Source organism: Strix uralensis, chromosome 4 (genome assembly GCF_047716275.1).
Source record: "Strix uralensis isolate ZFMK-TIS-50842 chromosome 4, bStrUra1, whole genome shotgun sequence".
Taxonomy (NCBI): Eukaryota; Metazoa; Chordata; class Aves; order Strigiformes; family Strigidae; genus Strix; species Strix uralensis.
The window spans coordinates 57,636,196-57,662,089 of NC_133975.1; the positions used below are offsets into that span (position 1 = coordinate 57,636,196).

A 25,894-nucleotide genomic window follows, 5' to 3' on the forward strand; every position below is an offset into this window, starting at 1 on the left:
AGCATGCAAAGAAAACTGGGCACAGAAGTGAACACAAAACAGCACACAGTCATATACATGGTAAACTGCTAAGCGTATTAAAGATTGTTGTTTACTTGAAAAGGATTACAGTCAGGGTGGCCAGACAAGCCCTAAGATACAAATTAACAGAGTCTTCTATGCACCTGATGGCTGGATTATTCCAAAATCTGGAGAACAAGGTTGAAGACACCTTATCTCCCATCTCATTTGATACTACACTTCATGAGTGCATAAAAGCAATTCTGGAGTTCTGAGATTCAGAAACAAACAAGCAAGTATTCCTCTTCCCTCTGCTCCACCCTGCACAAAGAAAGACACAGAACGGAAACATTCATTTTATAATGTCAGTGTTTATTTACATGAAAGTTTACACAAGTTGAAAAGTTGTTTCAACAGGAACCCAACAATTAGTGCTTTTGCCTGTCTTCAAAAAAGGGATGACTTTAAGATGTGATGAAGCAGCTTCAGAACACTGACGATCACTTGGGAAAAAAGTGCCAGGAATCAACTAAAACAAAAAAAAAATAGACATCAAGAATTATATTAGTTCTATACAACTAGCCAGACACAAACACTTGAAAAAGCACCATTCTGCCCTTTCAGCTATCTTCCCTCCCACAACAATACTTCTGGGTGAGCTCTACCCCCAGCCTATGTAAAGCACAGCCCCAAAATAGTATCTGTCCACTTCAACACTTTGGCTGAAACAATCCTGCAACGAGTTACAACACTGAGTTGACCATCCCTGGAAAACATCAAAGATCAGGCAGATTATGTTTAGTTGTCTGTCAGAGGTCTGAGATGTAGTACTTCAGTAAAGAAATGCTATTTACTGGCATACCATATAAGGGCAAATGGAATGCAACTTGTTTTCCCATGACATGGCTTACACAGATGTTACTTTGCAAACAGTCTGGAACTTGACTCATGACTGTTTCTCTTAGCATTTCTGTAACTCCCTCTATCTCAAAAAGCACGTACATCTTCTCTATAGTTCCTGCCAGTAGAAAAATCTTTTTTTCTTTTTTTTTTTTAAAGTAGTTAACAAAAATGAATATGTAGGATGCATTCTTATTTCTTGACCAAAAACACATGTTCTGTTAGCATGAGAAACAGTCATAACAGTGAAAGACAGAATTTTGTCTTTAGAACTTACACTTGAAAATTAAATATCGCTATGTCACTTCTAGGAAAAGGGGCTGTTTATTTGATTAGTTAGCTACTGTGAGGAATGACAAAAACTAAGGCAAACAAAGCAACCTTTCTCCTTTAAAAAGGATAAATGTCATGCATTTGCCTTCCATGACCAGTGACAGAAAAATTTAGTCTTCTCATCTTTTTTATGTGGACTACACTTTCACTCATACTCAAAACTAATCTCCCACAAACCATCCATGATTTTCTGTCCATGTTCTATCTAAAAGGGGACAGGCGTTACAGTCTGACAGAATATAACTATCATCATTCTCATATGCACAAACCCACTTTTTTTCAACACAACAGTTTTTATGTCAATTTTTAAAAGCAAACAATTAAATAAATCACATGGCATTTGGGGAAAAACGTACCTTCTGGGGAAACACAATCTCCATTCACAGGCACTGGTGCCTGAATAAAAAAAAAAAAAAACCACAAACAAAAGACCAAACCAACATATCAGTGTTTAGTTAAAGTTTCAGAGGTAGCACCCAAACTCAAAGCTATTTTACTGCTAAAGTCAAGCGATATTAATAAAAACAGAACTTTCTGTTGCCCCCACAGGAAATGCTCTACCTTGTAGACTTTCCCTTTTTCCCCCTATAACTACTTTACATATTTCTTGATTGCTCACAAATGACAAAACAAACACACTAATAATAAGTGACAGATTAACATCTTACCTAACATAAAGGGAGATTTTCCTACTGTATTGTCTTTGAGGATAACACGATTTGTTGCTTACATGCTAAAGAATAAAAATGCCTTTCCAATTACATTACTATACATGTTGCAGTATAAAGGTATGCATGTGAATATATATACACACACAAAATTTACATTACATATATGCAAACCTTTTAAATAAATGTGTAATTAAACTCTTTTACAACCACATTTTGACAGAGCAGGATTCAGTTCTGTGGAAAGTGACAAATTTTAAAATGTAGGTCTGTAAGTCTCCATTTCAAAGCTGGATACACCACTACTCAATTGCAGTATTACACAGCATGTCTTGTGCTATTACTTAAAGGACAAAATTAAAGCTAGTTTTAACACCAGCTGGAAGCAACCTGTCTCATGACGAGGATGTTAGTTATTTGCATAGCAACAATCCTCCACTACCCTTCCATCAGCTCCTCACATACAAGTTTTCCAACTGACATAACTGATCGGAAAGAAGCAGAGAGCACCTCAGACAAGCAATCCTGCGACGCTCACTCATACACACAAACCAAATGCAAAAAACATGTGGCTGTTAGCCTTTGCCATGACACAAGCCCACCCCAAGTTCGCTTACCCAAGCGGATAACCCCAGGAGTAATCACTTAGGTGAACTATACAAAAAAGAAACAACCTCAAAAGCAGGGTTTGCAGCTGTTTGAAGCTTCAGGAGAACAAAGCTGCCAGTGACCACCCATGTCTTCCACACCAACAGAACTTCATGCCACTACTTAATGGCATGTGAAGACATTAATGAAAACTCTGCAGTATCCTGCAGGCAGGCAAACTGACCCAGAAGCCACAAGGCCAGGCTTAGCACAGTGCAGCACTCAAACTGCGCTGTGTTGGTGTGAAATTCCCTCACGAGCCTGCCTGCCTCCAAGCAGGCACAGGGCTTGATCCACTGAAGAACAGGTCAAAGCCTGTGAGGAGGGAAGGGAAAAACAGTATTCTTTTTCTCACTTTAGCTAGGATAATTACCTGCACAGGGCAGGTTGTGGGACTGGTCTTGAAAGGATGTGCCAGTATGACAAACGTAATCCAGGTCTTAAAAATCATGGAGTAGTTTGGGTTGGAAGGGACCTTTAAAGATCATCTAGTCCAACCCCTTGCAACGAGCAGGGACACCTTCCACTAAATCAAGCCTCGTCCAACCTGGCTTTAAATGTTTCCAGCAATGGGGCTTCTACCATCTCTCTGGGCAACCTGTTCCAGTGTTTAACCACCCTCATTGTAAAATACTTCTTCCTTATAGCTAGTCTGAATCTACCCTCTTTTAGTTTAACACCATTGCCCCCTGTACTATCACTACAGGCCCTAACAAGATAGATGGGGACAGACTTTTTATAAGCCCCCTTTAAGTATTGAAAGGCTGCAATAAGGTCTCCCTGGAGCTTTCTCTTCTTCAGGCTGAACAACCCCAACTCTCCCAACCTGTCCTCATAGGAGAGGCGTTTCATCCCTCTGATCATTTTTGTGGGCTCCTCTGGACCCACTTGAACAGGTCCATGTCTTTCCTGTGCTGAGAACTCCAGAGCTGGACACAGCACTGCAGGTGGGGTCTCACCAGAGCGGAGTAGAGGGGGAGAATCCCCTCCCTTGACCTGCTGGCCACACTTCTCTTGATGCAGCCCAGGACATGGTTGGCTTTCTGGGCTGCGAGTGCACATTGCTGGCTCATGTCCAGTTTTTCATCCAGCAGTACCCTCAGGTCCTTCTCGGCAGGGCTGCTCTCAATCCCTTCATCCCCCCACCTGTATTGATACTGGGGATTGCCCCGACCCATGTGCAGGACCTTGCACTTGGCCTTGTTGAACCTCATGAGGTTCACATGGACCCACTTCTCGAGCTTGTCCAGGTCCCTCTGGATGGCATCCTGTCCCTCAGGCGTGTCAACTGCACCACTCAGCTTGGTGTCATCTGCAAACCTGCTGAGGGTGCACTCGATCCCACTGTCTATGTCACTGATGAAGATATTAAACAGTACTGGTCCCAGTACAGACCCCCGAGGGACACCACTCATCACTGACCTCCATCTGGACATTGAGCCGTTGACCACTACTCTCTGGATGTGACCATCCAGCCAACTCCTCATCCACCAAACAGTCCACCCATCAAATCCATATCTCTCCCATTTAGAGAGAAGGATGTTGTGGTAGACCGTGTCAAAGGCCTTACAGAGTTCAGATAGATGACATCCATAGCTCTTCCCTTCTCCACTGACGCAGTTCATCATAGAAGGCCACAGGTTGGTCAAGCAAGACTTGCCCTTGGTGAAGCCATGCTGGCTGTCTCAAACCACCTCCCTGTTCTCCATGTGACTTATCATAGCTTCTAGGAGGATCTGTTCCATGATCTTCCCAGGCACAGAGATGAGGCTGACAGGTTGGTAGTTCTCAGGGTGCTCCTTTCAACCCTTTTTAAAAATGTGTGCAATGTTTTCCTTTTTCCAGTCACCAGGGACTTCACCTGACTGCCATGACTTTTCAAATATCATAAGAGTGTGGCTTGGCAACTACATCTGCCAATTCCCTCAGGACTCTGCGATACATCTCATCAGGTGCCATAGACTTACGTATGTTCAAGTTCCTTGGGCAGTCGTGAACTTGATCTTCTTTTACAGTGAGAGGGACTTTGCTCCCCCAGTCCCTGCCTTGAGGTCCATCCACTCAAGAGGTGTGGGAAGAAAGGCTGCCAGTGAAGACTGAGTTAAAAAAGTTGTCGAGTACCTCAGCCTTCTCCTTTGCCATTGTTACTTGTTTGCCAGTCGTGTTCATCAGGGGGGTACGCTTCCTTTGACCTTCCTTTTCTGGCTGACATACCTATAGAAGCCATTATTATTCTTTGCATCCCTTGACAAGCTCAGCTCCAGCCATGCCTTGGCCTTCCTGTTGCTGCCCCTATACAACTGGGCAACGTCTCTATACTCTTCCCAGGATACCTGTCCCTGATTCCAGTTTCTGTGCGTTTCCTTCTTGCCCTTTATTTTGACCAGCAGGTCTTGACTTGTCCACGCTGGTCTCTTACCATCCTTTCCCGACTTCTTACACAGGGGGATCGAGAGCTCTTGTATTCTATGGAAAGTGTCTTCCAGGCCTTAACACCAGATCATCCCCTCTCTTTCCAGTAAAACCAAGCTTTAACTCATAAGGCAGGGAGAACCAGTGGTCACCATGCATAACCAGGTGCCTGCCACTTCTGGGATAACTGCTCAGGAAGTTTGAGATAAGGACTCAGCACCTTCCCACTAGGAACAGATCAAAAACTCATCCCACTGAACCAGGAATCTCTTCACTACACAACCCTTTCATGTGGAACACCAGTTTAAAAAACCCAAACAAATAAATAAATAAATACATTTTAAAAACAAACACACAAAATCCCCCCAGAAAACCCAGACCAAAACCCCCCACCAATCTTTTGTTTCAGAACTGACCACTGAACAGAAAATCCTGCTTCTAAGTCCCAAATGGAAATGTACTCACAGAAAACATGTAGGGAGAAAGGTAGCTAACAGACTTTCCTGCTTAGATCTTAATTATTTGAAACACATTAGTAAGCATGCAGATTCAAATTTTGTTGGAGATTTTTTAAATTATCAGGAAAAAACAAATATTCTCCCCTGTAAGACACTGTTCTGCATTTTATCAGAAGAGACTTCATCTAGCCAAGCTTTCCTAGTTCACTTTCCAGTACTATAAGGGAAGAATTATGTGATAAGTCTGAGAAACACTGCTCTACTAACTATATATAGATTGTCTTGGAGATTTTCCAACTTGCAAAGTCCTCAGCAGCTTCTTCACAGAGCAAGTGAGCAAGCAGTTCTCAGAATTAATGTTAAACAAAAGTTTGGCTGTCCTGGTCAGTTTTACAGATGGCAACACTTAAAAGCCAGAAATAAACACTACATCTTAGCACTAGCACATTCAGCTCTATTCCTCCTGGGTTTAGTTTTCAACATATACTAACATTGGAGCTGAAACAGAGATGAAACAATATTCAGAGGCTAGAGAATGCTAGATATTTTCACCACCTAGTGTTAAAACTCAACTGGGTTTGTGGTTGCAGGGGGCTAAGTGTAATTTTATCTGGTTCAAATGTTCAGTATGTGTTTCCATATGCACATATTATCTTCTACCCCTTTGGAATTGACTGGACATGGCAACTTCACCAGCTGTAGAATCATTCCTAGTTTGCCACCAATATAGATGACAGTATGCATGCCCACCATCTAGAAACTAACTCAGTAGAATGGAATTCCCTACCACAGACAAGCCATTCTAGTCCCACACCTGTAAAATAATGAAAGGTCAAATAACAGCACAATAAATCCTACTGAAATCAACAGGACTACCTTGGGAACTACCCAATCAAAATCTATATGAAATTCTGTTTAATGCACAATTTGGTAAGCATTTGGTAAGGATTTGTTTGTTTTCTATTTGATTCTTAGTTATAGTTTTCTTGTTCACCGTGAAAATTGGTTCATAACAATACTGAGTGCAGCCTTTTGGTTTAGGTTTTTTTTGGGGGTGGTGGTGGGTTTTTTTGAGAACTCAATATATCCAATTTAAGGTAATTATCAGTCAATTCAAAAATTCCGTAACTGGAGTCTGACCCAGGAAACAGAACTGCAGGGAACGAGCTCTCACTACACAAGTAGCTCAGAAATTTTGCAGTAGCTGAAATATGTTTCTCACTGTACTTGCATACAAAATCTCTACCCCGCATTTCATTCTTCGGTTTTTATCCAGAACTTAATAGATGGACATAAGTTAGTAGAAAATGTATCTGCTTTTAGTTTAAAAAAAAGAAAAAGCACAAACAAAAAAAAGCTCCAGACAGACACAGGCAGCCTTCATTTACAATTACCACAGCCATTAAAATTCTACAGCCAACTCTCACGTACTTTCACTTCAGTATGAAAGAGATGAATGCCTGACAACCAAAGTGGGCAGTGTAGTGTACCAGACAAAAAGATACCTGCTTAAAATGTGTAAGTCAACCTCCCTGCTTATATTTAGAGTTTGACTGTCTATCATTCATATTTCAAGATCATTTTACTTTTTTTAGTTATCATAGATTAGAAACTGTATTCAGTATGAACAGTATTTAAAAGAGTATTGAATCTTTTCCCTGACCAAAAAGTACCAAGAGACAGTACCCTACAAAGACACAATTAAAATACTTAGACTGAACTGAAACACAATGATGGAAAGGAGTATATGATGACAACTTCACAAACACAGTATCACTTAAAGAAAATAATGTGAGGCACAAAAAAGCCAGGAAGAGATAATATTTGATAAGAAGGCAAGTGCTCATAATAAAAAAGATATTAACGTTTGATACAAGGTACCTATTTCATAAACTGATTTTACTAACCTCCACCCCAAAAAACAGGAAAAATTTTGTTTGATATTAAGAGACAAAATAACAGATACTGCCAATTTAAACAGATAATTATGCTTCAAGGTACAAACAGCACAGAACACAAAAGGAAATATTCCTTTGGAGGTTTGTCACCATCCAAATACATTTGAACCTGAAATTTTAGTTCCATTTAAACACTCACTAAAAATTACTGTAAATTTGAAAGTACAGAGGATATATAGCTTATATATATATAAAAAAATATAAGCATATATATATACTTATAGCTGACACTGACATGTCTAAATACATATTTGAATTCCAAAATGAACTTTTCATCATGTAAAACTTACAGTCCCATTAATCAACATTCACAAGTGCAACCATAAAGGTACTTTTAAAGAAGTGCTGAAAGCAAGAGACCTGAATAGGAAAAACAGGTTTGATGCTTCTTTATGACTTAAACTAACTTTTCTTTGCAACTGACAGTCTTATTTGCTTATGACAAAACACCACCCAGGACAACACATTCTTACTGGAAATGCTGTTGGAATGCTAACTGCACAGACAGCGGACCACTCCTTTGACACCTGAACTTGCATAATCACTGTGACTGCTGGGACAAAACGCTGGCTGCTCAGGCAGCCATGCACATGTGCAAAATACCTGCCATGCTCATGTGGTCGTGAGCACAGGCTCAATCACGGCATATGTTTTTTAGAAAAAAAAAAAAAAAGTAACATTTGGGGGTACTTTTCTCCATGTAATTTCTGGTAACTTTGCTTAATTTCTGGCATCCAAATGAGCATATTTTAAAATGGAAGAAATTCTCCTCCACTAGCATTTGCACATGAAAGCATCAGACCTGCAGGACATTTTTCTTGCCTGAACAGGAAATCTGCACGTTTTAGTTTTATGTTAATTTCCAGAATATGACAGGCATTCTTTAAGAAACATTGAAAAAAGCATCCCCCTCTCTTACAGCAATGCATTTAATTATGCAAGCAGACAAACAAAGGATCCCTTTACTGATTAGGGACTACAGTTAGCTAGTCAATGAGTTCTAACACTGGGTGGTAACTCATGGCAACAGGGGAGACAGAGAAGACAGCAGGCTAGATACAAATAGCAGTCCATCTTGCTATTCAGGATCAGAAGAAACAGCACTGCAGAGGGAGAAAAAAAAAAAAAAAAAAAAAATCCCACCAGAACAGTAATGAACCTGCCAGAAAGCACAATTGGACCACTATAATGAAAGGTTTATATTATAATGTTTATATTTCCCCCACAACCTCTGTGCTCTTCTTTTTACTTTATGCCTTAAATTTTTGTTTAAGACCATCTCAGTTTAGCTACTTTATTTTGGTTTTGGAGTTCTGAATCTTCTTCTCCTATTAATCACTTTTTAAAAAAGGTGGGAAAAAAAGTAAATATTATCCTTACCGACTGCACAATCGATCGGGCAATCTCCTCACTGCAACAAAATGGGCTGCCACTCACCAGAACATTTGTGCTGAAAAAAAAAATTTTAAACCTGTTTGATCAATCAGTGGAAAAGAGACATGCACAATTAAACACCTATGGAAAAAAAACACCTTCACATATAGAGCTCAGAAATGTGTACCTGCAAGAAATGAGGAAGTCACGAAGTACCCAGTAATGCTGGAAGGGAACAGGGGTGTGGAGGGGTGTTCTTTGTTTCTTTGGGTTTGAGAGGGTTTTTAGGCTATACATTCTATATTAATGCAAGCAGTGATCATACTCAGTGCTTCTGACAGCTAACTTGGGTACAGTTCAGAGGACCACAGCTAAGAAACTATATCCTCCCAAAAAGTCAGTAGAGATAAACTGGCACTTCCTGAGGGAGTTGAAGAACACCTAGATGGCTAGGACAGATGGTGTGAATATTCCCCCTGTCTCTTGTGTCTTGGAAGGATGGCCAGATTCTGTGGCAGGCCACCCTTGGTTTGCAGTAGTGTGCCTGCAGTATCTAACAAGAAGAAGGAAAAAACAGGTCAGAATTCTTCGCCAACATACAGCAGATACCTGTACTGCCTCCAGAGAGTAGACAAATTCTGGGACCAAATACTTTGCAGAAACATTTCCCTATGAATATATATCCTTTCAGACTGTGAGTTTGGTCATGAGTTTTTAACATCCTATAAAGTAAACTGCAAGAAGTTCAATTCCTCAAAGCACAACTTCAACTTTTTAATTTCATCAAGATGAAGCTCAAAGCGCCTCTGAAACGATCAAGACCAAAACTTGAATATTATCCTACAGTATTCCTGCCATGCTAAAATGGAACTACTAACCTGTCCAACTGCTAAGGTGTTCAAGCAGCTCCAAGAAATGGAGAGAGAATGTCACATTTTCCCAATAAAGTAGAAGACAATAGTAACTACCTCAGCACAGCTTCCCCCACAGCCTTTGCCCTCTGGTTTAGCTAATGGCAGTCTACACCCCTTGGAAAGCACCAGGCAAAGACAACTGCCTGCTCTTCAAAGCCTCTGGTGCCAGAATTGCCAATGCAAACCAATCCAGAGAGCTCAATAAAGTCCATTTTAATTTAGATTAGGCCAAAGACTAGTAAAGAACAATAATTTCGTTCTCTCATTCCAGAGAACAACTTAAAAATATGGAATGCTAAGCTGCAAAAGAATTTTGCAACACAGCAATGCAGCACTGAAGGATGGAATAAACAAGAGGATTTGCATGGGATACTGAGATTCTCCCAGAATGATCCCAAACAAATACTCTGGGGCCATTTCTGGAAAGTTGAATTAATCTATGTCACTTTGATACCATCAATATTTTTTTTGGAACCACTTACCATTAAATCATCATCATTCAAGGTGCAATTAGTCAATCATAGTCTATTATAAATTAATTATCAATCAAAACCATAAGTATTCCAGTCATCTTAAAGTAAAAAATCTAAGCGGTTCATGCACAGCTGCCACACGTTGAATACCACCACCAGTACTAGCACAATACAAAGAGGAAAAGACGTGACTAGATGCTTACCACTTAATAGTACCTCCATCAGCTTTTTTATGAAGCAAAGCTTTCCAGCATTCATGGGTGGATTTAATAATTTCAACAGCAAAATCCTAGTTTACATCAAGGAAAAGTTTTATGAATTAAAATGTTATTAAACAGAAAAAAAGTCACAGAACAAGTTTATTAAAACAATTTCTGGAAAATATAACACCCTTTTTATGAAAAGAAACAAACTTCACTATCTGTCAAATACACTGGCAACACATTCAGGACTTGCCCTTAGTCTGCAGCCAGTAAACATGAAGGCTGCACAAAAAAAATGAAATCAGCGCTAGATGCTAAGCAGACACCTACAGCTGTAGAAAACTAACAGGTCCTAAATGGACAAAGCACATGAGCTATGACTCCTCTGTTACACGTGCACATCAGGGTCAGAGTTAAGGTTTCCCCTCTAGTGGCAAAATTTGCATTTACTTCATTAATTGCCCAATCATATACTTAAGCATTTGCAACAATGTAACATATCAGCTGCTTAGCAGTTTTTGTTTAAAACAAAAAGTCATATTGGGGGCGGCTGGTGATGAAAAAGCTTCAAAAAAAAAAAAGTAAAATAAGCCCTAAGCGTCCAGATGATGGTATCTTGACTGGTTTGCAAAAAGCTGCCAACCTAACATTCACATTTCCTAACAAGGAGTGACTTGGCAAAATGCCACTGGAACATTGTGAACTTCACCAGCGCTGCTGGAGCACAGCCATGGCTGCCTCACCACATCCTGGGTCTCTAGAAATGCTTGAGAATTATTCCAGTGCTCCAAACCAGCCATCGCAGGGCATTTAGTGCCTCAAGCCTGAACTCCAATGGCCTGACAGGAATATACTGTTAAACTGTTGCTACAGAGCAACACTCTGCTTTACAGAGCAGGAAAACCTCCAAGAGCAGTTCCTGGGAGAACAGGAGAAAGATCAGGTTATCAAACCTTAGAACTCTAAGTTTCATTGACTTAAAAGACAGTTTTATGCAGAGGGGAGTCAGGGCATCCCTTTTACCAGACAAAACACATGAAGTTGCTTGTGCTGGTTAGAAGGCATTTTATAACTTTGATAGCACACTGCAAGGTTGAACTAGCTGACACATGGACATCATTCAGTAGGAACCTGTGATTCTTTGCCAAAAATAGTCTACAGAGAATGTGCAATACACGATTTGCAAAGCGTTTTTACTCAAATCACACACAATTTCCTCTAGAAAAATCCAGGTATTTTCTTCAGCAAGGTCTATTCCCAGGTCCACTCTCCTTTCAAACACTGGCCATTTTTACTGTAGATAGTTTAAAATGCCATTCATTTTTTCAAAAAAAAGGGGAAAATACTTTTTCAGCTTTCAACCCCAAAACTAGTTCAAATGTTTTTACATAGAATTATCAGGAAAAAGTATACCTTGAGCAAATACCAAGTATGAAAAAATCTGCAACCCACTGTCTGTCTTATACCGCATAGCCTGAAAAGAATGTCAGGAAAAGTTATCAATCAGGACTGAAAAAATACCTGAAAAGACAATCTGTTCATTCTTCTGTCAGGGAAAATGAAAATGCTGTGAAAAAACCCTACACATACACACAGATGTGTGTGTAAGTCTTGTCAGGATTAGGACTGAATTTTTTTTTGCAGATTTCCTTTAGTAACCTATGCATTTTCCCTGAATAAAATGGAAAACAGCAAACATTATTTATTCCTAGCCTAATAAATTGTATTCAAACATCCCTCATATAATTCTTTTTGTTAAACCTCCTCCTTTACAATTCCAAAAATTCTAGGATGTATTAAAGAGGCCACATAATAGAATAATGCAGCTTTAATTTTGGATTATCTTCACCTTGTCTTTAAATTCTCCGTTAAAAGCAAACTGATTTTCCGGTTTACCATCAGGGACTTTATATAGTCGGAACCAGTCAACTGTAGCCTCAAGATAACCCGGTTTGTGCTTCTTGACATCATCAATATCTATAAGTTTTAATAAAAAAAAAAAAAAAAAAAAAGGTCATTTTTACTCATTTGTAACATTCATATTTTTAAAGTCTCATAAAGGATCTGCAAGCAATTTGATTCCACTGAGCACTTTCAAAGTCATTGGGGAACTTCACTTTATTACATTAGCTGCCCACAGTTGATATCTTATGATTTCACAACCACACTAAACAGGTAAACCAGTTGCCTCCTGCCCTTCATTAATTAAGACCCAAAGGGACAATGAATAAAAGGACCATACTTGTGACAGGAGAGGAAGAAAATTCTGTATTTACAGGCTTTCATCTCAAGCAGATACCTCTTGCAATACTTAGGTTATTCAGTGAGGTAAATTTTTTTCCCCAGCAACTGCAGGAACTGCAGGGACTACAGGCATTTTTTGATAATGAAAGAATAGCTAGTAAAAACAAGTTCAACACATGGATTTTTACACCAGCACCTCAAAACAAAATAGAGGCTTGACGTCTCGAAGTTATATTAAAGGCATCCCTTCGCTCACATTACTTCCAAATTCAGCCCATTAGATACAAGACAGATACATGCCAGGAGCACTAAACACTAACTCTACTGATAACCCTGTGATATCTGCATACTCACAGTAATAAGCCAATTCTACCTTTACCTCTATAATCCTACTGTGCAAAGATGGAACAGGACACAAAGAGGAATGCATGTCATTTGCAGGACACCCTTCGGAGCCAGAGATGAACACTGCCACAGTGGGTACAGAGAGATTAAACAGTCACACAGTAATGCTGCTCGAGGGCTATACTGCTGTAGCAAAGACACAGTTCATGATCTTAAACGTTTACTTCTGCTGTGCGTATCAAATTCTACCAGGTTATCCCGTGAGACCACTATCACTCTTGTCACTGGCAATGAGGGAGCCCTATCAGCCCCTTGGCAAATTAACTCTCTGGCAATGATTATATGGAAAAGCCTTCAATACAATTTTAATTGATTTTGATACAATAAAGGATTTTGTCCTTTCTGGAAGCCAAATACTTTTTGTAGCTGGTGTAATCCTTCTCTTCCCATTTATTTCCCTCCTACAGTCAATTCTGATGGAAATGGGAACTGACTTTATTGCTGTGCTTTGCATGTCATCTTCCAGCTATTTCACAACCTCAGTCTGCCACCCACCTTTCATGGTGTTAGTCTCCTCCTCTAGTGTTTTGCAAGTCACTTGCTCATTTCTCCCTTCCCAATTCCCTCTTGCTCTCTCTCCATACTGCTTGGCTACTTCATTCTCTTCTCTCATAGAGACCCTCACTCACTGACACCTCTTGGTTGGCAGTGATTCCACATGGATGCTCTTCTGTCTATCCAGTCTTATAAAACAGATTTTCAGAGTTGCTTAGTCCACAGAATTGACACCTGGTCATGTACTTTCCATCTTTAAGTGCCTAAATCTCTTTATAAAATCTAGTCTGTGAAACTGAACAAAGACATTCAAGTATTTCTAAAGAGAACAGTAAGAGAAGGGAAAAAGTCTTGTGCTACAGGCCATTCAATTCTCTGTAGACCACCAAGAGCGATGCCATGTCTACTGAACTATGAAACCAATCCTATGTGAGAAGATATGCTGAGTGTTCATAGGCATCTGATAGATGCCACTCCCAAATTCCACTGGATCACATAGTACCCAAAGAATAAAACATAAAACTTTGAAGAACCCTGTGTAAATTTTTGCTTCTGCACACACTTAATAGGGCTACGTGTTTATGGACTCGGAGTAAAACACATTTTGAACTTGGCTGCTGGCCATCTGCCTGTAGAAGATTAGGGAGTTTCATTGGCAGAATCCCAGAAAAAAAAGGGCACATGAGGCTGTGCTAGAGGCAGGTTTTCTAGCCGGAATATATGTTTAAGAGTACAAGAAGCCTTTCACTGGGGTGGGTGGGTGAGACCAACCAAGAAGGAATGATTTAGAAAAGGGTGGGGTCTTGGCTGGAGGGAGGATGCGTCGTTTGGACACTAATAAAACTGCAGCACCAATTCAAATTGGTTTCAGGGCTCCAGTGTATCATCCTGTTCTCTCCAAGCAAGGGAACATCCCTCCTCTCATCTTGAGCCTTTGTCATCTTCTCTTGTGAGGTTTGAACTCACAATTCCTAGTACTTGTTGAAGAGCCAGTATCTCAAGTCTGTAAAGCAAACCAGGCTGCTGCAGCAATTTCCTTGGCTCCCAGCAGTGGATGAACTCCAGATCTCCATCTCCAAACACTACTTATATTGAAGCATACTTTCTCAGACTGCTGCTCCTTTTTTCTGGTTCCTGTTCCAGCAAACTTCTCTCCTAATTCTGCTTCTCCATTCCTCCTTCTTGGTTATTTGCCTCCTATTCCCATAAAAACTGTTCATCAAAAGTGCTTTACTGTCTACTGACAGACACTTGTGTCCTTCCCCATCTGCTGTTCCTTATTTATAGGCTTTGTTTATATTTCTTTAAAAGGACTCAAATATTACAATAGACTTTGGGGCAGGCTTTCATCATCTCCTTAAGACAGGGATGACCATCTTCATGGATAGTATCAGCTCTCTGAATTTCACACTCTACTGGTAAATACCTTGCCTAGGTAAAATGACCACAGAGAATCAGGCTACAACATTATATGTCCCCTAAAGTACTGGCCTGGCTGTTGTATTTCTGGTTCTGAGAACTTAGGAAGGGGAACAGTGGTTGCTTTTATTTCCTTGGTTCCTTGCAAGTTATTCTTCCTCATCCCCATGCTTTGCTTCATTATTCTTTATTATGAAGGACAGTTACTGGGCACCAAATGAAGAGTAAATGGTTGAAGAAAAAAAAAAACAAAAACCAAACAATATAATAGGAGTTGGTGGCAAGCAGCAGGAAAGAGTGCAACAGTGCACCAAAACAACAACAAAAAAAATCCTGTTGCTGTGGAGTCAGCACATAGCACAAAATATAAAGAAAACAGCAGCTCTTGCATCACTCAACAGCTACCTCTTCAGTTCATTAAAAGGCACCATAGAAAAGCTTGAAAGACAGCTGGTCCTCCACTTTGAAATCCAAACAACATCTTTGGGATATCAGGGGGAGCAGGAGAAAAATACACTCAGAAAACAGAACAGTAAGCAAAGAAAGGTAAAAGAAAAGATCATGATAAGCAGTACAGTGATTTATTGCACTAATATCTATAGAAGCTAGATGCATAATATGATTTAAAAAATACTTAGATGTCTTTTCCACAGCAGACACTGTTAGACACTTTTTTCTAACCCTGGCTGCTTACCTTCCCTTAGAGCTATGTACTCACACTGATGTGAAAAGGGGCTGAGCAAGTACAGGAGTAGCAACCATGTACCCGGCCTAATGTGGTTTCATCTCTGCATGCAAACCCCGCTCAGAGTGACAGAGCAGAAAGATCAGGCTCCTGCAGGTACGTTATCAGCACATACCCACTGGGCTCTAGGCAGTAATCTCTTCATACTGCCTACATACAACCACAGGTCCCATTTTTCTGGGCACCAAAGTTAAGCACCGAGGGTTAAAAAAAGATGGCTAATCACATTAAGGGTTGCAGTTCAGTCTCAATAAGGAAAATCACTAGAGGTTGGCACAAACAACTGCTGCTAGCTCTCTGTCAAGGGAGGGAGCCAATGCAAACGCAGATCCCAATTCTATCCGGCTTCACAAAAGAGAGCAACAAAAGCATTTCTACAAAACTACCATTTTTAGTACAACAGATGCTGCTTCTTGCAAGCAAAGCTAAAACAACATGCTTGCAGCAAGCTTTCTAAACAAGGTCTGTGGGAAGAGAGGACATATGTTTTTAATAACATCTTATAAACATTTACAGGAAGCAGCAGCTACATTCCATATAAAGGCATTTGGTGTATTTTGTGCAGCATGGTGTGAGGGGGTAGGGGGCGAGCCTCGGTACAGATAATTAATTTCTTTATATTGAATGCTACACAAATCCACAACAAAGGTTTTCAGGGCCTCTGCTGCTTCTCTGTGTATAAATACACTCACATGCAAGGGTCTGTAACAATATAGTATGAAGTATGCAATGTGCTTTGTTTTTTGCCATTTAGGGTTTGATCACTTAACTCAAAAAGCTACTCTTCAGTTGCACACTGGAAAGCAGCATGGCAACACAGCACAGTTAACTCTAGCGGTGCCAGCAAAGGGTAGTGCAACAAAGCCAGCAGACATCACCAACTGCTGTTGAATATATCCAGGCATCTTTCCAGTGAGCATTAGCAAAAAAAGGCTGCTAAGATTCCAGACCAGTAAATCACCTCCAAAATGCCATCCAACATATGTGACTTGTCCAATTTGCTCAGGGAAGGTAAAATGACCTTTTGAGCATCAGACTTTTCATAAACTGCTTCAAACACACTTCCTGCTTCAACGCCAGTGATTTTCAAAACCTCTTGTCCAACATGAAGATGCCATGTATATTTAGACCAAATTACAGCATGAAAATATCACTCATCCTTTCTGAGCCTAACCTGGTAAAGCACGGATATGTATGTGAATTCCAATATATTAAATTCAATCCAAATTATGAGGTAAGCAGACAAGCAGCCTTTCCACTCCAAGAATCTGCTGCTTCTCCTGGCTAGTATTTTATAAGAAACAAACAAAAAGCAACAACAACAACAAAGCAGCCAGGCCTATTACACCACCAAGATTTAGTGTTTCAGTGTGCAGGCAGCTTTCAGGCCCTTTCCCAGACTTGCTTGGTCTGAAGCTGCTTTGCTGGTCCGCTAACGGCCATCTGCCTAGCAACTGCCTGAGCAGAAAGACAACTCAGTGATTTTCAGGTAGTCACAAAGACGTATCTTATTGAAATAGATAAATCTGAAATGTCCAGTTTTGGTCTAAAAGAAACTTTCTCAGACAGGTACCTGCATCTGACATACAGCTTGTATTTGAAGTGAGATTGTCCCCATGCCCACCAGGATTAAGTGGTATAATTTCAAACAGATTACCTTCTAAAAAAACACTAAGCCCCTGCTATTACCACTGATGACACAGTTCCCACTTGAATAGGTGCTAAGCACTGCTTATCATTCCTGGGTATTGTCACTATAAACTAGAGTTTCTCATTGCTCTCTGTGAAAGAGAGTTCTAGGCAGGGTTTCCAATTTAAACCAGTATTTATCAATAAATGCCTGCAGGACACAGTACAGTGGAGTGCTATGAATAAACAATGAGAACTGCTCAGAAGTTGGGACTGCTCAGTTTTAAATTCTGCAAAGTCTCAGAAAAATCAATTGCACTTATGAGAACTATCACAATCCCAGAAGGAGAATATACAGAGTACCTGGGGTGTGCTTAAAGCAGCAAGAGACACTGCGCGGGCTCAGGATGGGGTTTGCAAGTAATCACCACTCTGGTGTCTCGGAATTATCTTTTCCAAATGTTCACTGGGGGCTGTGCACATACTGAGCTGAAAGCAAATGTGATGATTCTCAGTCCAATTTGAAACGTTTAGCAAATGATACAAAAATGAGTGGACAGACTTAGAAGGCAACACTTAGCCTCATCTTTCCCTAGGTGGCCACCACTGTAACACAGCAGCATGTCAATTATAGAGGGAGATACCAGTTTTATCTGTAGCTGCTATCCCTTTATGCTGAAATAATTAACATCTTTGGGAAGGGGGAAAAACAAGTATGAAAGGACATATTGTACTGCCTACTCCAACAGATTTGTTTGTTTTCAGACTGAAGAAGGATTGCTGTTAAACACTGCAAGCTAGTCATGTTTTGTGAAAGCAGATGGGGGCTTTTTTTTTCCTCTTTTTCTTTCCTTTTGTAAATCCTGGACTGCAACTCCAGTCCCAAAGGGAATCATATTAAACTGGATAAATATTTCTGCACTTCTCTGAACCTCAGAAAGACAGTTCTCTTCTTTAAGTTTTGCACCTATTCTCTGATAAGAAAGGATGCACACACTAATCAACTACAGGCAATGGTTTGCCCATTTTTTTTTTTTTTTGTTTAAACAAGTCTAAAACTCTTACTCGCCTCTCAAACAAACTAAAGCTGTAACACAGCTGACACAAATCAGTCATCACTTGAAAAAATGAAACAAAACCAAACCAGAGGGCTTTCAAATAGAACTACTTAACCCAGTGGCATAAACTGTCCCAGTTTTGCCCCTACTTAGTGGACTCCTTTTCAATTCTCTCACCGGCTTTTCTGATTAAACTCTCTCAGAAATTGTTAAGGAAAAAAGGTAAGAGTTAAACAGAACAGTGTATAGAAATAAAGTGCTAATTACTTGTCTTTTAACTACTGACACTTATATCGCATATCACTGCACATTACAGAGAGGTTTAAATTGATACTATCATTAACAGCAAACTATTACTTACTATTTCCTTAAGCTCTAACTGTCAAAGTAGTTAAAGAGTCACAAACACTATGTAGTAATTCATCTGCCCAATGATTTTAATCAGCATCAACCCAAGAGTTTCCTTTTCCTCATTTCCTCTTCTCCCCTTCTTTCCCCACAAGCCAAGTATTCTCCATGTGAAAGCAACCTGCAAGAAAACTGAGAATGAAGGGCCAGTGCAGTGATATACTTACTTTACATTCAGAAACCCAGAAAAAGCCTCAATGGCTGAGAAACATAATTCCTTAAAAAGCTACTGGATAGCCCTATTCCCACAGGAAGGCCACTCTGTGCCTTGATGCTCCCCACCAACAAAGAGCAGCATCTAATTGTACATACCTGATGGCATATATGGTTTTTGGCCTCGTAACAATCACTGAGACAAACCTCCTCACTTAATTCTGTTGGTTCCCAGTAACACTGCATTTGAGGAAGTGAACCTCCGTTTACCCAGAGAAGAGCTGGACTTTACCTGTGCTGTAAAAACCTAGCTCCCTGCAGTTTTAACACATCTGTATCATCTTCTTATTGAACAGTCTGCAAGCAGAATTACACCTCATGTGCTATTCACACTGACACATTTTAGTACTTGAATTCCATCTGGATACCAGAAGCATGGTTACAGGAGGACAAGTCTGGACAGGGTATTTCCCCCTGCACAGCTACTCATCACCAAGGCTGACATTAGGGTGAGCTGCATTAGTAGTAGTTTACTTTGCAAATTTTCAAGCTAATTGTTCATACTAGCAACAAACCCTGGAAGTAACCCAGTTACAAGTGACAAAACACTGAAAAGGTACAGCCCTTTTCAGAATGCAACACAATGCCTACAAACATAAAAGGAACAAACACTTTCAACAAGGAAAATAGCAGTGTGCTACATAATCTGAGTGGGTAAATATGCACTATTACACAGGAGCTAAGCCTGTAATTTTAAGAGGTCACTTTCTAAGGCAGTTATGTTTCAGAAGTCAAAAGATTTTCTGCATGACAGGTCCTCTTGAAAATCGAAGTGAACCTTTTCAAAAGCTTAGTGTGAAAGCACATATGTCCTCCTTGAAGGAAGCACCTGATTGAAACAACAACAAAAAAAATAAAGAAATCTTGGCCTTTCCACTGTATGCCTCTTCTTGTCCTGAGTGGCCTAAACTCCGGTACCATTCTACTGTGCAAGTTGCTGACATAACTTGCATTAAGAAAGATAAAAATACTTGCCATGGATTTTCTGGGCTTCTGGGTCATCCACGCTGATTGCAATTATCTTCCAATCTGTCTCTCCTTCATCAACAAGAGCTAAAACACCCAAGACCTTCACCTGAACAATCTCACCAGAAGAACGAATCTGAAAGAGAACATAACCTCACAAAAATTTGGAAAACACTACAGAGAATTTCTCTTTTACCTTACGGACACAATAGTTTTATTACATTTTTGACCAGCAGGTAACAGAATTGCAAGATAGTTCTGTAAAACCAGTACACATTTATTTAACATTACTAGCCTTTCTACCACCATTGTTATTCTTCAACCCTCAATTCTCCAGTCAGCATTTATTTAAGCAGACAACAAGCCAGAAAATTTTTTTCTTCTCTTCTACCCCACTTCCCACACACCTTCTTGATCTTCACACCAAACTGCAAATCAGAAGTATCTCCTACTCATTTTTTAACCCTTTCTTGCCTCTTGACTCTCTACTTTTTCAACTTCTGGTCTTAACCTATCTCTTGCTGTTCCTTCCTCTAAACTCCAATATACACAACCCCCCTTCCCCAGAAACACGAGCACAACTCTTTTTTGCATTTTCTTGGGAACCTTCTCCCTACCAGCTAATATTCCCTTTAAAACTCTTTCTGGATCCCTTGAAATTCAGCTTTAGCTTCCTTTCCTCAAATAAAACCACCTTCACTGAGGCCACCAATTAAATTTCCCCTTACCTAAAATATCCCAACAGATCCCTCTTCTAAACTCAATCGTTTCATAACCCTATCTTCATAACCCTCCAATGGAGGATTGCTCCATTCTTTGCTGTCTCCAGATATGTAGAATTTTCTTTCAGTGAGCTAAAACTTTTCCCTGTACCTACTAATGGTGTTTGCTGCACCTCTGTTTCATCCATTCACTCCGTATCTCATAACTCTGCAATACCGCAACAGGTTCCTGTCTTCTCCTCTAGAGAAGAGGGATCTACTTCTGTTTGCACTCATGAGAAAACTCAAACTTACCTCCTTTGTGGGTCTGATCTTGTAATTTTATGTGTATTTTAAGTACAGTGCTGCCATACTTCCTGATCTTTCAGAAACCTATTCCCAGGTCCTGTACTACTAACAGGGAAAAAAGAAAGAAATCTTTTCCTTTCCCCAAAATTTTAATCCCCTCCTCCTCCACCCAAAATTCACTGTCCAGCCACAGAACTTCAGGGTGGTGTTCACCTATTTGCCCTTTTATCCAGTACACAGACTTTACCAAATCCTGCTTTTTTTTTCTTTTTAAAAATCCACAATTTCCTTACCTATTACCTCCTCAGATCCTCTATTCATGCTTTTGTGACCCCCTGAGACTATTACCATCTTCTCCTCCAAAAACTGTTACCAAATTATTAAATTAACCTTAATAAATTAAATTAATCCTGATAAAGACAAACCTTTGAACCTATTTCACAAACATCAATAGGATCGTTATCCCCACAACATCCTGTAATGTTATCTGTATGGTTTGGATCTTCCCAGGTCTGTCAAAGGAAAAAGAATTATCAATTACCAGTTGATCCGCAATTACAATTCGTCCAACCACTAAATTACTAAGATTAATAAAAACACCAATAAAAACATCAGCTTTCTGAGAACAGGCTTGCTCAATGGCAAACAAAAAACAAACAAACAAACAGCCAATGGACTGACATTGCATAACTCATCCTCATACTCAGGACAAGTAACATGAGGATTACTGAGGACAAAACAAAAATATTAACTGCATTCATGACTCAACAGATACACTACCAAATTTCAGCGATTAAGGTATCAGAGGACCCTGAATATGTATTTTTCTGGTTACTAGTGGTTGTGGGATTAAGCTAGGACATCCTATCATTACATTCTTATTATACTCTTTAAATACCATGGCACTAACATAAGTTGTTTTCAAAAACATCTAGGCTTTGAGCTAACCAAGCTCCTATGTATGGATTTGTCAGAACTCAATTAGCTTTTTTACATTTTTAGATTTATGTATGAAATATTTCTGAGTATTTTGAGATGTGTACATTCCCAAGAACAGCCAACAGTTTAAGACCAAAGAAGCCTCTCCAGGAGGCATGTTCATGCCCTGCTCCGAGCTCTGTACAAGCAAGGAATCATAGCCAAGTTAACTTAATTACTAGACCAGAACTTGTTCTGTCTCTTACTGGCTAGTAATGAGTAACTCGTTCTGAATTGGAGAAGTTTCCCTGGTAAGAATTTTGAGTCCAATGAAGTTTTGTTGAAAAGGTGTTAGAAAACTTTTCTTCCAGGAAGCTATACTATTAGCTTCTGCTGTCCATGGTCAAACCTCCACCTGAAACTTGTTCTTGAGAACTTGACTAATACTAAAAGGCAAAACAGTGAAAAGCAAATGCTCAGGTGTTTAGGTAGCAGAATCATTACCAAAAAATTGCTGAAGTAGAGCCAAGAGAGGACTTCAACTTAGAACTTATTTTTCCAATACTCTTCCAAAGTGCTTTTTATTTAAGGCTGCATTATACCAGTACTATTCTCCTGCCCAGCTGCACCCCTCCACCTGTAGGTTAGAAGGAAAGCTCACTAGGAATGGTTTCGTCCTCTGGACAGTATAGCAACTCCTGCAATAATGACAGTCCTACTGTCATTTTTTTATGCTGTGGAACAGAGAAGAAAACAGCAGGCACAAATACACAGCTTTAAGCCATATACTAAGGTTGAACCTCTGGCAACTGCTGATCCTGATGAAAAGTCCTCTTGTGATAACGGAAGCACTGAGCTGGATTTTGTTTGTTACAGCAGCTAGTAGGAATCTGGAGTTATCATCTAGATGTCAACAATTGGAGGTTTAATGATCCAACTAGTATTTTGAAGTTATTGCAGAAAATAAAAATGACAATTATCTCCAACCCTCTGTGGACTCACAAGGCAACAAGGGAAGTTGAACATTTCTCCTGGGGAAAGTGTCATCAGTCCAAAATAATGCACTTTGTGCAGAAAAATGTTCAAATGTTTAGTTTTGGCTTTGTACTAAGGCACACATGAATTTCAAAACACTAAATGGAATTGCTGGTTTCCAACTATACCTACGTGGAAACTTTGTCTACTGAGACTGCTGACTGCTGACTTCATTGCTATACTCCAGCACCTGCCTCTTCACGGATGAAATGAACAAGCAGATTTTCAGGAGTTAACTTTCATTGCTTATGCAGTTAAGTGTAAAGAAAATAGATCACTCTTTCCTAGCTCCATCATGTTCTTCAGTACTAATTTAAGTCCAATTTGTTGTTCACAGAAATGAAAAAAGTTTAAAACTTTTCATTATGCACAAAATTTCAGCCATTAGTTGGGCTTTTTCAAGGCTCAAAGTTTTGAATGTGTCATCATCAGTAAAGTCTCACAGTTCAGAGAAAAGTTAGCTAAGGCAGTTGAGGTTTAATCTAAAAAAGAGCAGCCCTTGTGTTCCTCTTTGTTAAACATATTAAGAAATCCCAATTAAAATTTATGCTGCAATACATGAAAATCCTATATTAGTTTAAAAAAAAAAAAAGCCTTGTTTAAGCAGAAAAGGGCTACTTGACAAAGTATTCTTGAATAGCAGACCATAGTTTAATTCTGTCGCTACAGACAGTTTAATTCTGTCACTACAGTACAGAGATGCAGACTAAAGATTTGAGATTTCATGATCATTTAACTCCTTCCTGAAACACAGCACATACTTACACTCACACCCAAATTCTGATCAAAATTTATGGACACAATAAAGCTCAACATAAAAAATCCTAATTTACAAATGTATCAAAGAGAAACATCCCTCGTGCAACTGATTTGCATTCAGGCAGTATCCAAGATTTACAAGGCAATTTACAAAGAAGACAGAAAACTTTCACCATTATAACAAAAATGTTACCTGTGGGAGGGCACCATAATTCCATATATAACCCTTGTGAGGAAAGATATTTGCCACATATCGAAGCTTGCCTTTCTTTATATCTTGTTTAATGGGATTCAACGGCTCCTCAGTGGCAATCTAAGCAGATCATGAAAGAGAGAGAGAGAGAAAGAGATGGTAAAATGGAAAGCAATTCATTCTGTACCCAACCAGTTAGAAAGATCCATCTGGGAGCAGGTGCTTGTGGTTTGAGAAGTATTAAAAGTACGATGGCCTCACTCTAAATCTCAAGGGTCATGTTCAAAAAGCAGCTTATTAAGGTTTTAAATAACGTTGTGAAGTATGCAAGAAAAAATGAATCTAGAAGAGAAAGTAATAAATTTATAAGGAGACTGTCATGGTCAAACATAAATACTGAAAGAACTTAAGTTAGAAGCTCTTGCACTTTATAGTACAAGTTCAACAGACATGCAAATAGTGGCCCAAGTTCTTCTGACAACATGGGCTTTGACAGCAACAGCAGAAGTGTTTCACCTTCTTCTCAGCCTCTGTTCATTGCTCTCCTATTGAATACATCCCTTTTCTCCATCACCTCTCAGCACACAAATGCTTTTTCGTAAGCACAAGTTCTGCATAGTCACCAAATGCCAACTTAACACAGATTTGGAACAAGTTAAGCCACCGTTAGAAGAAAGCGTTCTTATTCCCGAAGAAGCACTCACAGAAGGACTAAACTAATTAAAGCTGAACAGTTTATTATTGTCATCCTCCCCAAAACCTCAAATACAAACCCACTGCCATATGAATTACCTACCACACATCAGCTAATTCATTGTAACCATGTTTTCGACACTCCACATCACAATCCAATCCATGTTAGCTTGGCTCTTGTTTACAAACACTCGTCTGAATGGCATCACATTTGTTACAGGCTCAGTGGTTACACTGGCTCAGGTGGTACACAGCTTGCGTGCCTAAGCACACAGCTCTTAGCCTATACTTGTTTTACAACATCCTTGTAATTTACCTAAAGCACCACCACCAAAGCCATCCCAAAGAAATTCCACCTTTTTGAACCACACCAAACTGTCAACAGCATGAACTTATTCCACAGGTAAACCCTCCCCAAGAGCTGAGATCAAGGTTCACACATTTCTGGTTTCACGCTTGATTCTACCTGCTTCTGGTCCTAACTTAACAATGCAGACCTCAAACAGGCCACCTGGGACTTTGACAGAAGCAGAGCTCAGCAACGCTCCTTCTTGATGCAAATCAGGACAAAGAGGAGTAACTAACAACAGCAGACAAAAGTTTCACAAAAAGCACCTTCAGTAAAAGCAAGGGAAGAGCAACTGAAATACAACAAACTGATGAGCAGGAGATCTGGTACTGGAGATGTAAGAGTGGGAAACATTCATCCTAAGGCAAGGTTTAATTTTCTAGTCTCCATTCCATGTGAAGGAATCTCAGCACGGAGATGCAGACAAGATTTGGTATTAGCACCTTACCACAGTCTGGACTGAAGGACTGCCAGGACACAACAGCAGGGCAAGACAACTGCCTTAATGATTAATGCAGGAAATTTCAAGTATATTAAAAGTTACAGATTAGAGAACCACATTTGGTCTCCTCTATCAAGCCAGAAAAGTCTAAACCCACCAATTTCTGAACCTACAAGGACAGCAAACATTTCTACCCTTGACATAATGTGCCGAGAGAAGGGGAGGGAGAGCAACCTAAGCTTTACGCAAACAGTTCAAATAGCATTGTCAAAGTGAAACTCTGCAAAAGAGAACCCAGCTTCCACAATAAATCATCATCTTAAAATACAAGGTAAATCTCCAAAGTAACCCTGCTTGTGGAGTAATAACTGTGGCGGTAAACACAGTTCAAATGGTTTTCCAGCATCAGGGAAAGGAGAAAACAAAACCCTGAAATAATAGGCTGGGGAGGTTCTTTGGTGTTACTTTTAATAATCAAAATAGTTAACAGCTCAACCACAAACTTCCTCAAAAGCATCTGGGAAGCATCTGTAAAATTAATACAAGTGTTCAGGAAGGTAGGATATATCCTG

General features: G+C 39.7%; 1 protein-coding gene across 3 annotated transcripts in view; it reads right to left on the reverse strand.

Moving 5' to 3' along the window:
* Window positions 1–351: 351 nt before the first annotated feature.
* PPA2 (inorganic pyrophosphatase 2) overlaps window positions 352–25,894 on the reverse strand; it is a 38,566-nt gene continuing 13,023 nt past the window's right edge. For 2 of the 3 annotated variants that reach the window (XM_074866859.1, XM_074866861.1), the window contains exons 5-12: window positions 23,839–23,958; window positions 21,359–21,445; window positions 19,933–20,059; window positions 12,191–12,318; window positions 10,342–10,427; window positions 8,758–8,827; window positions 1,590–1,629; window positions 352–529 (exon numbers count right to left, since the gene is read on the reverse strand). In XM_074866859.1, the coding sequence (XP_074722960.1) occupies window positions 501–529; window positions 1,590–1,629; window positions 8,758–8,827; window positions 10,342–10,427; window positions 12,191–12,318; window positions 19,933–20,059; window positions 21,359–21,445; window positions 23,839–23,958 (687 nt within the window). In that variant the 3' untranslated portion in view covers window positions 352–500. Of the gene's footprint in view, window positions 530–1,589; window positions 1,630–7,242; window positions 8,481–8,757; window positions 8,828–10,341; window positions 10,428–12,190; window positions 12,319–19,932; window positions 20,060–21,358; window positions 21,446–23,838; window positions 23,959–25,894 lie in introns of those variants that run through there. The other variant, XM_074866860.1, reaches the window with a different exon arrangement.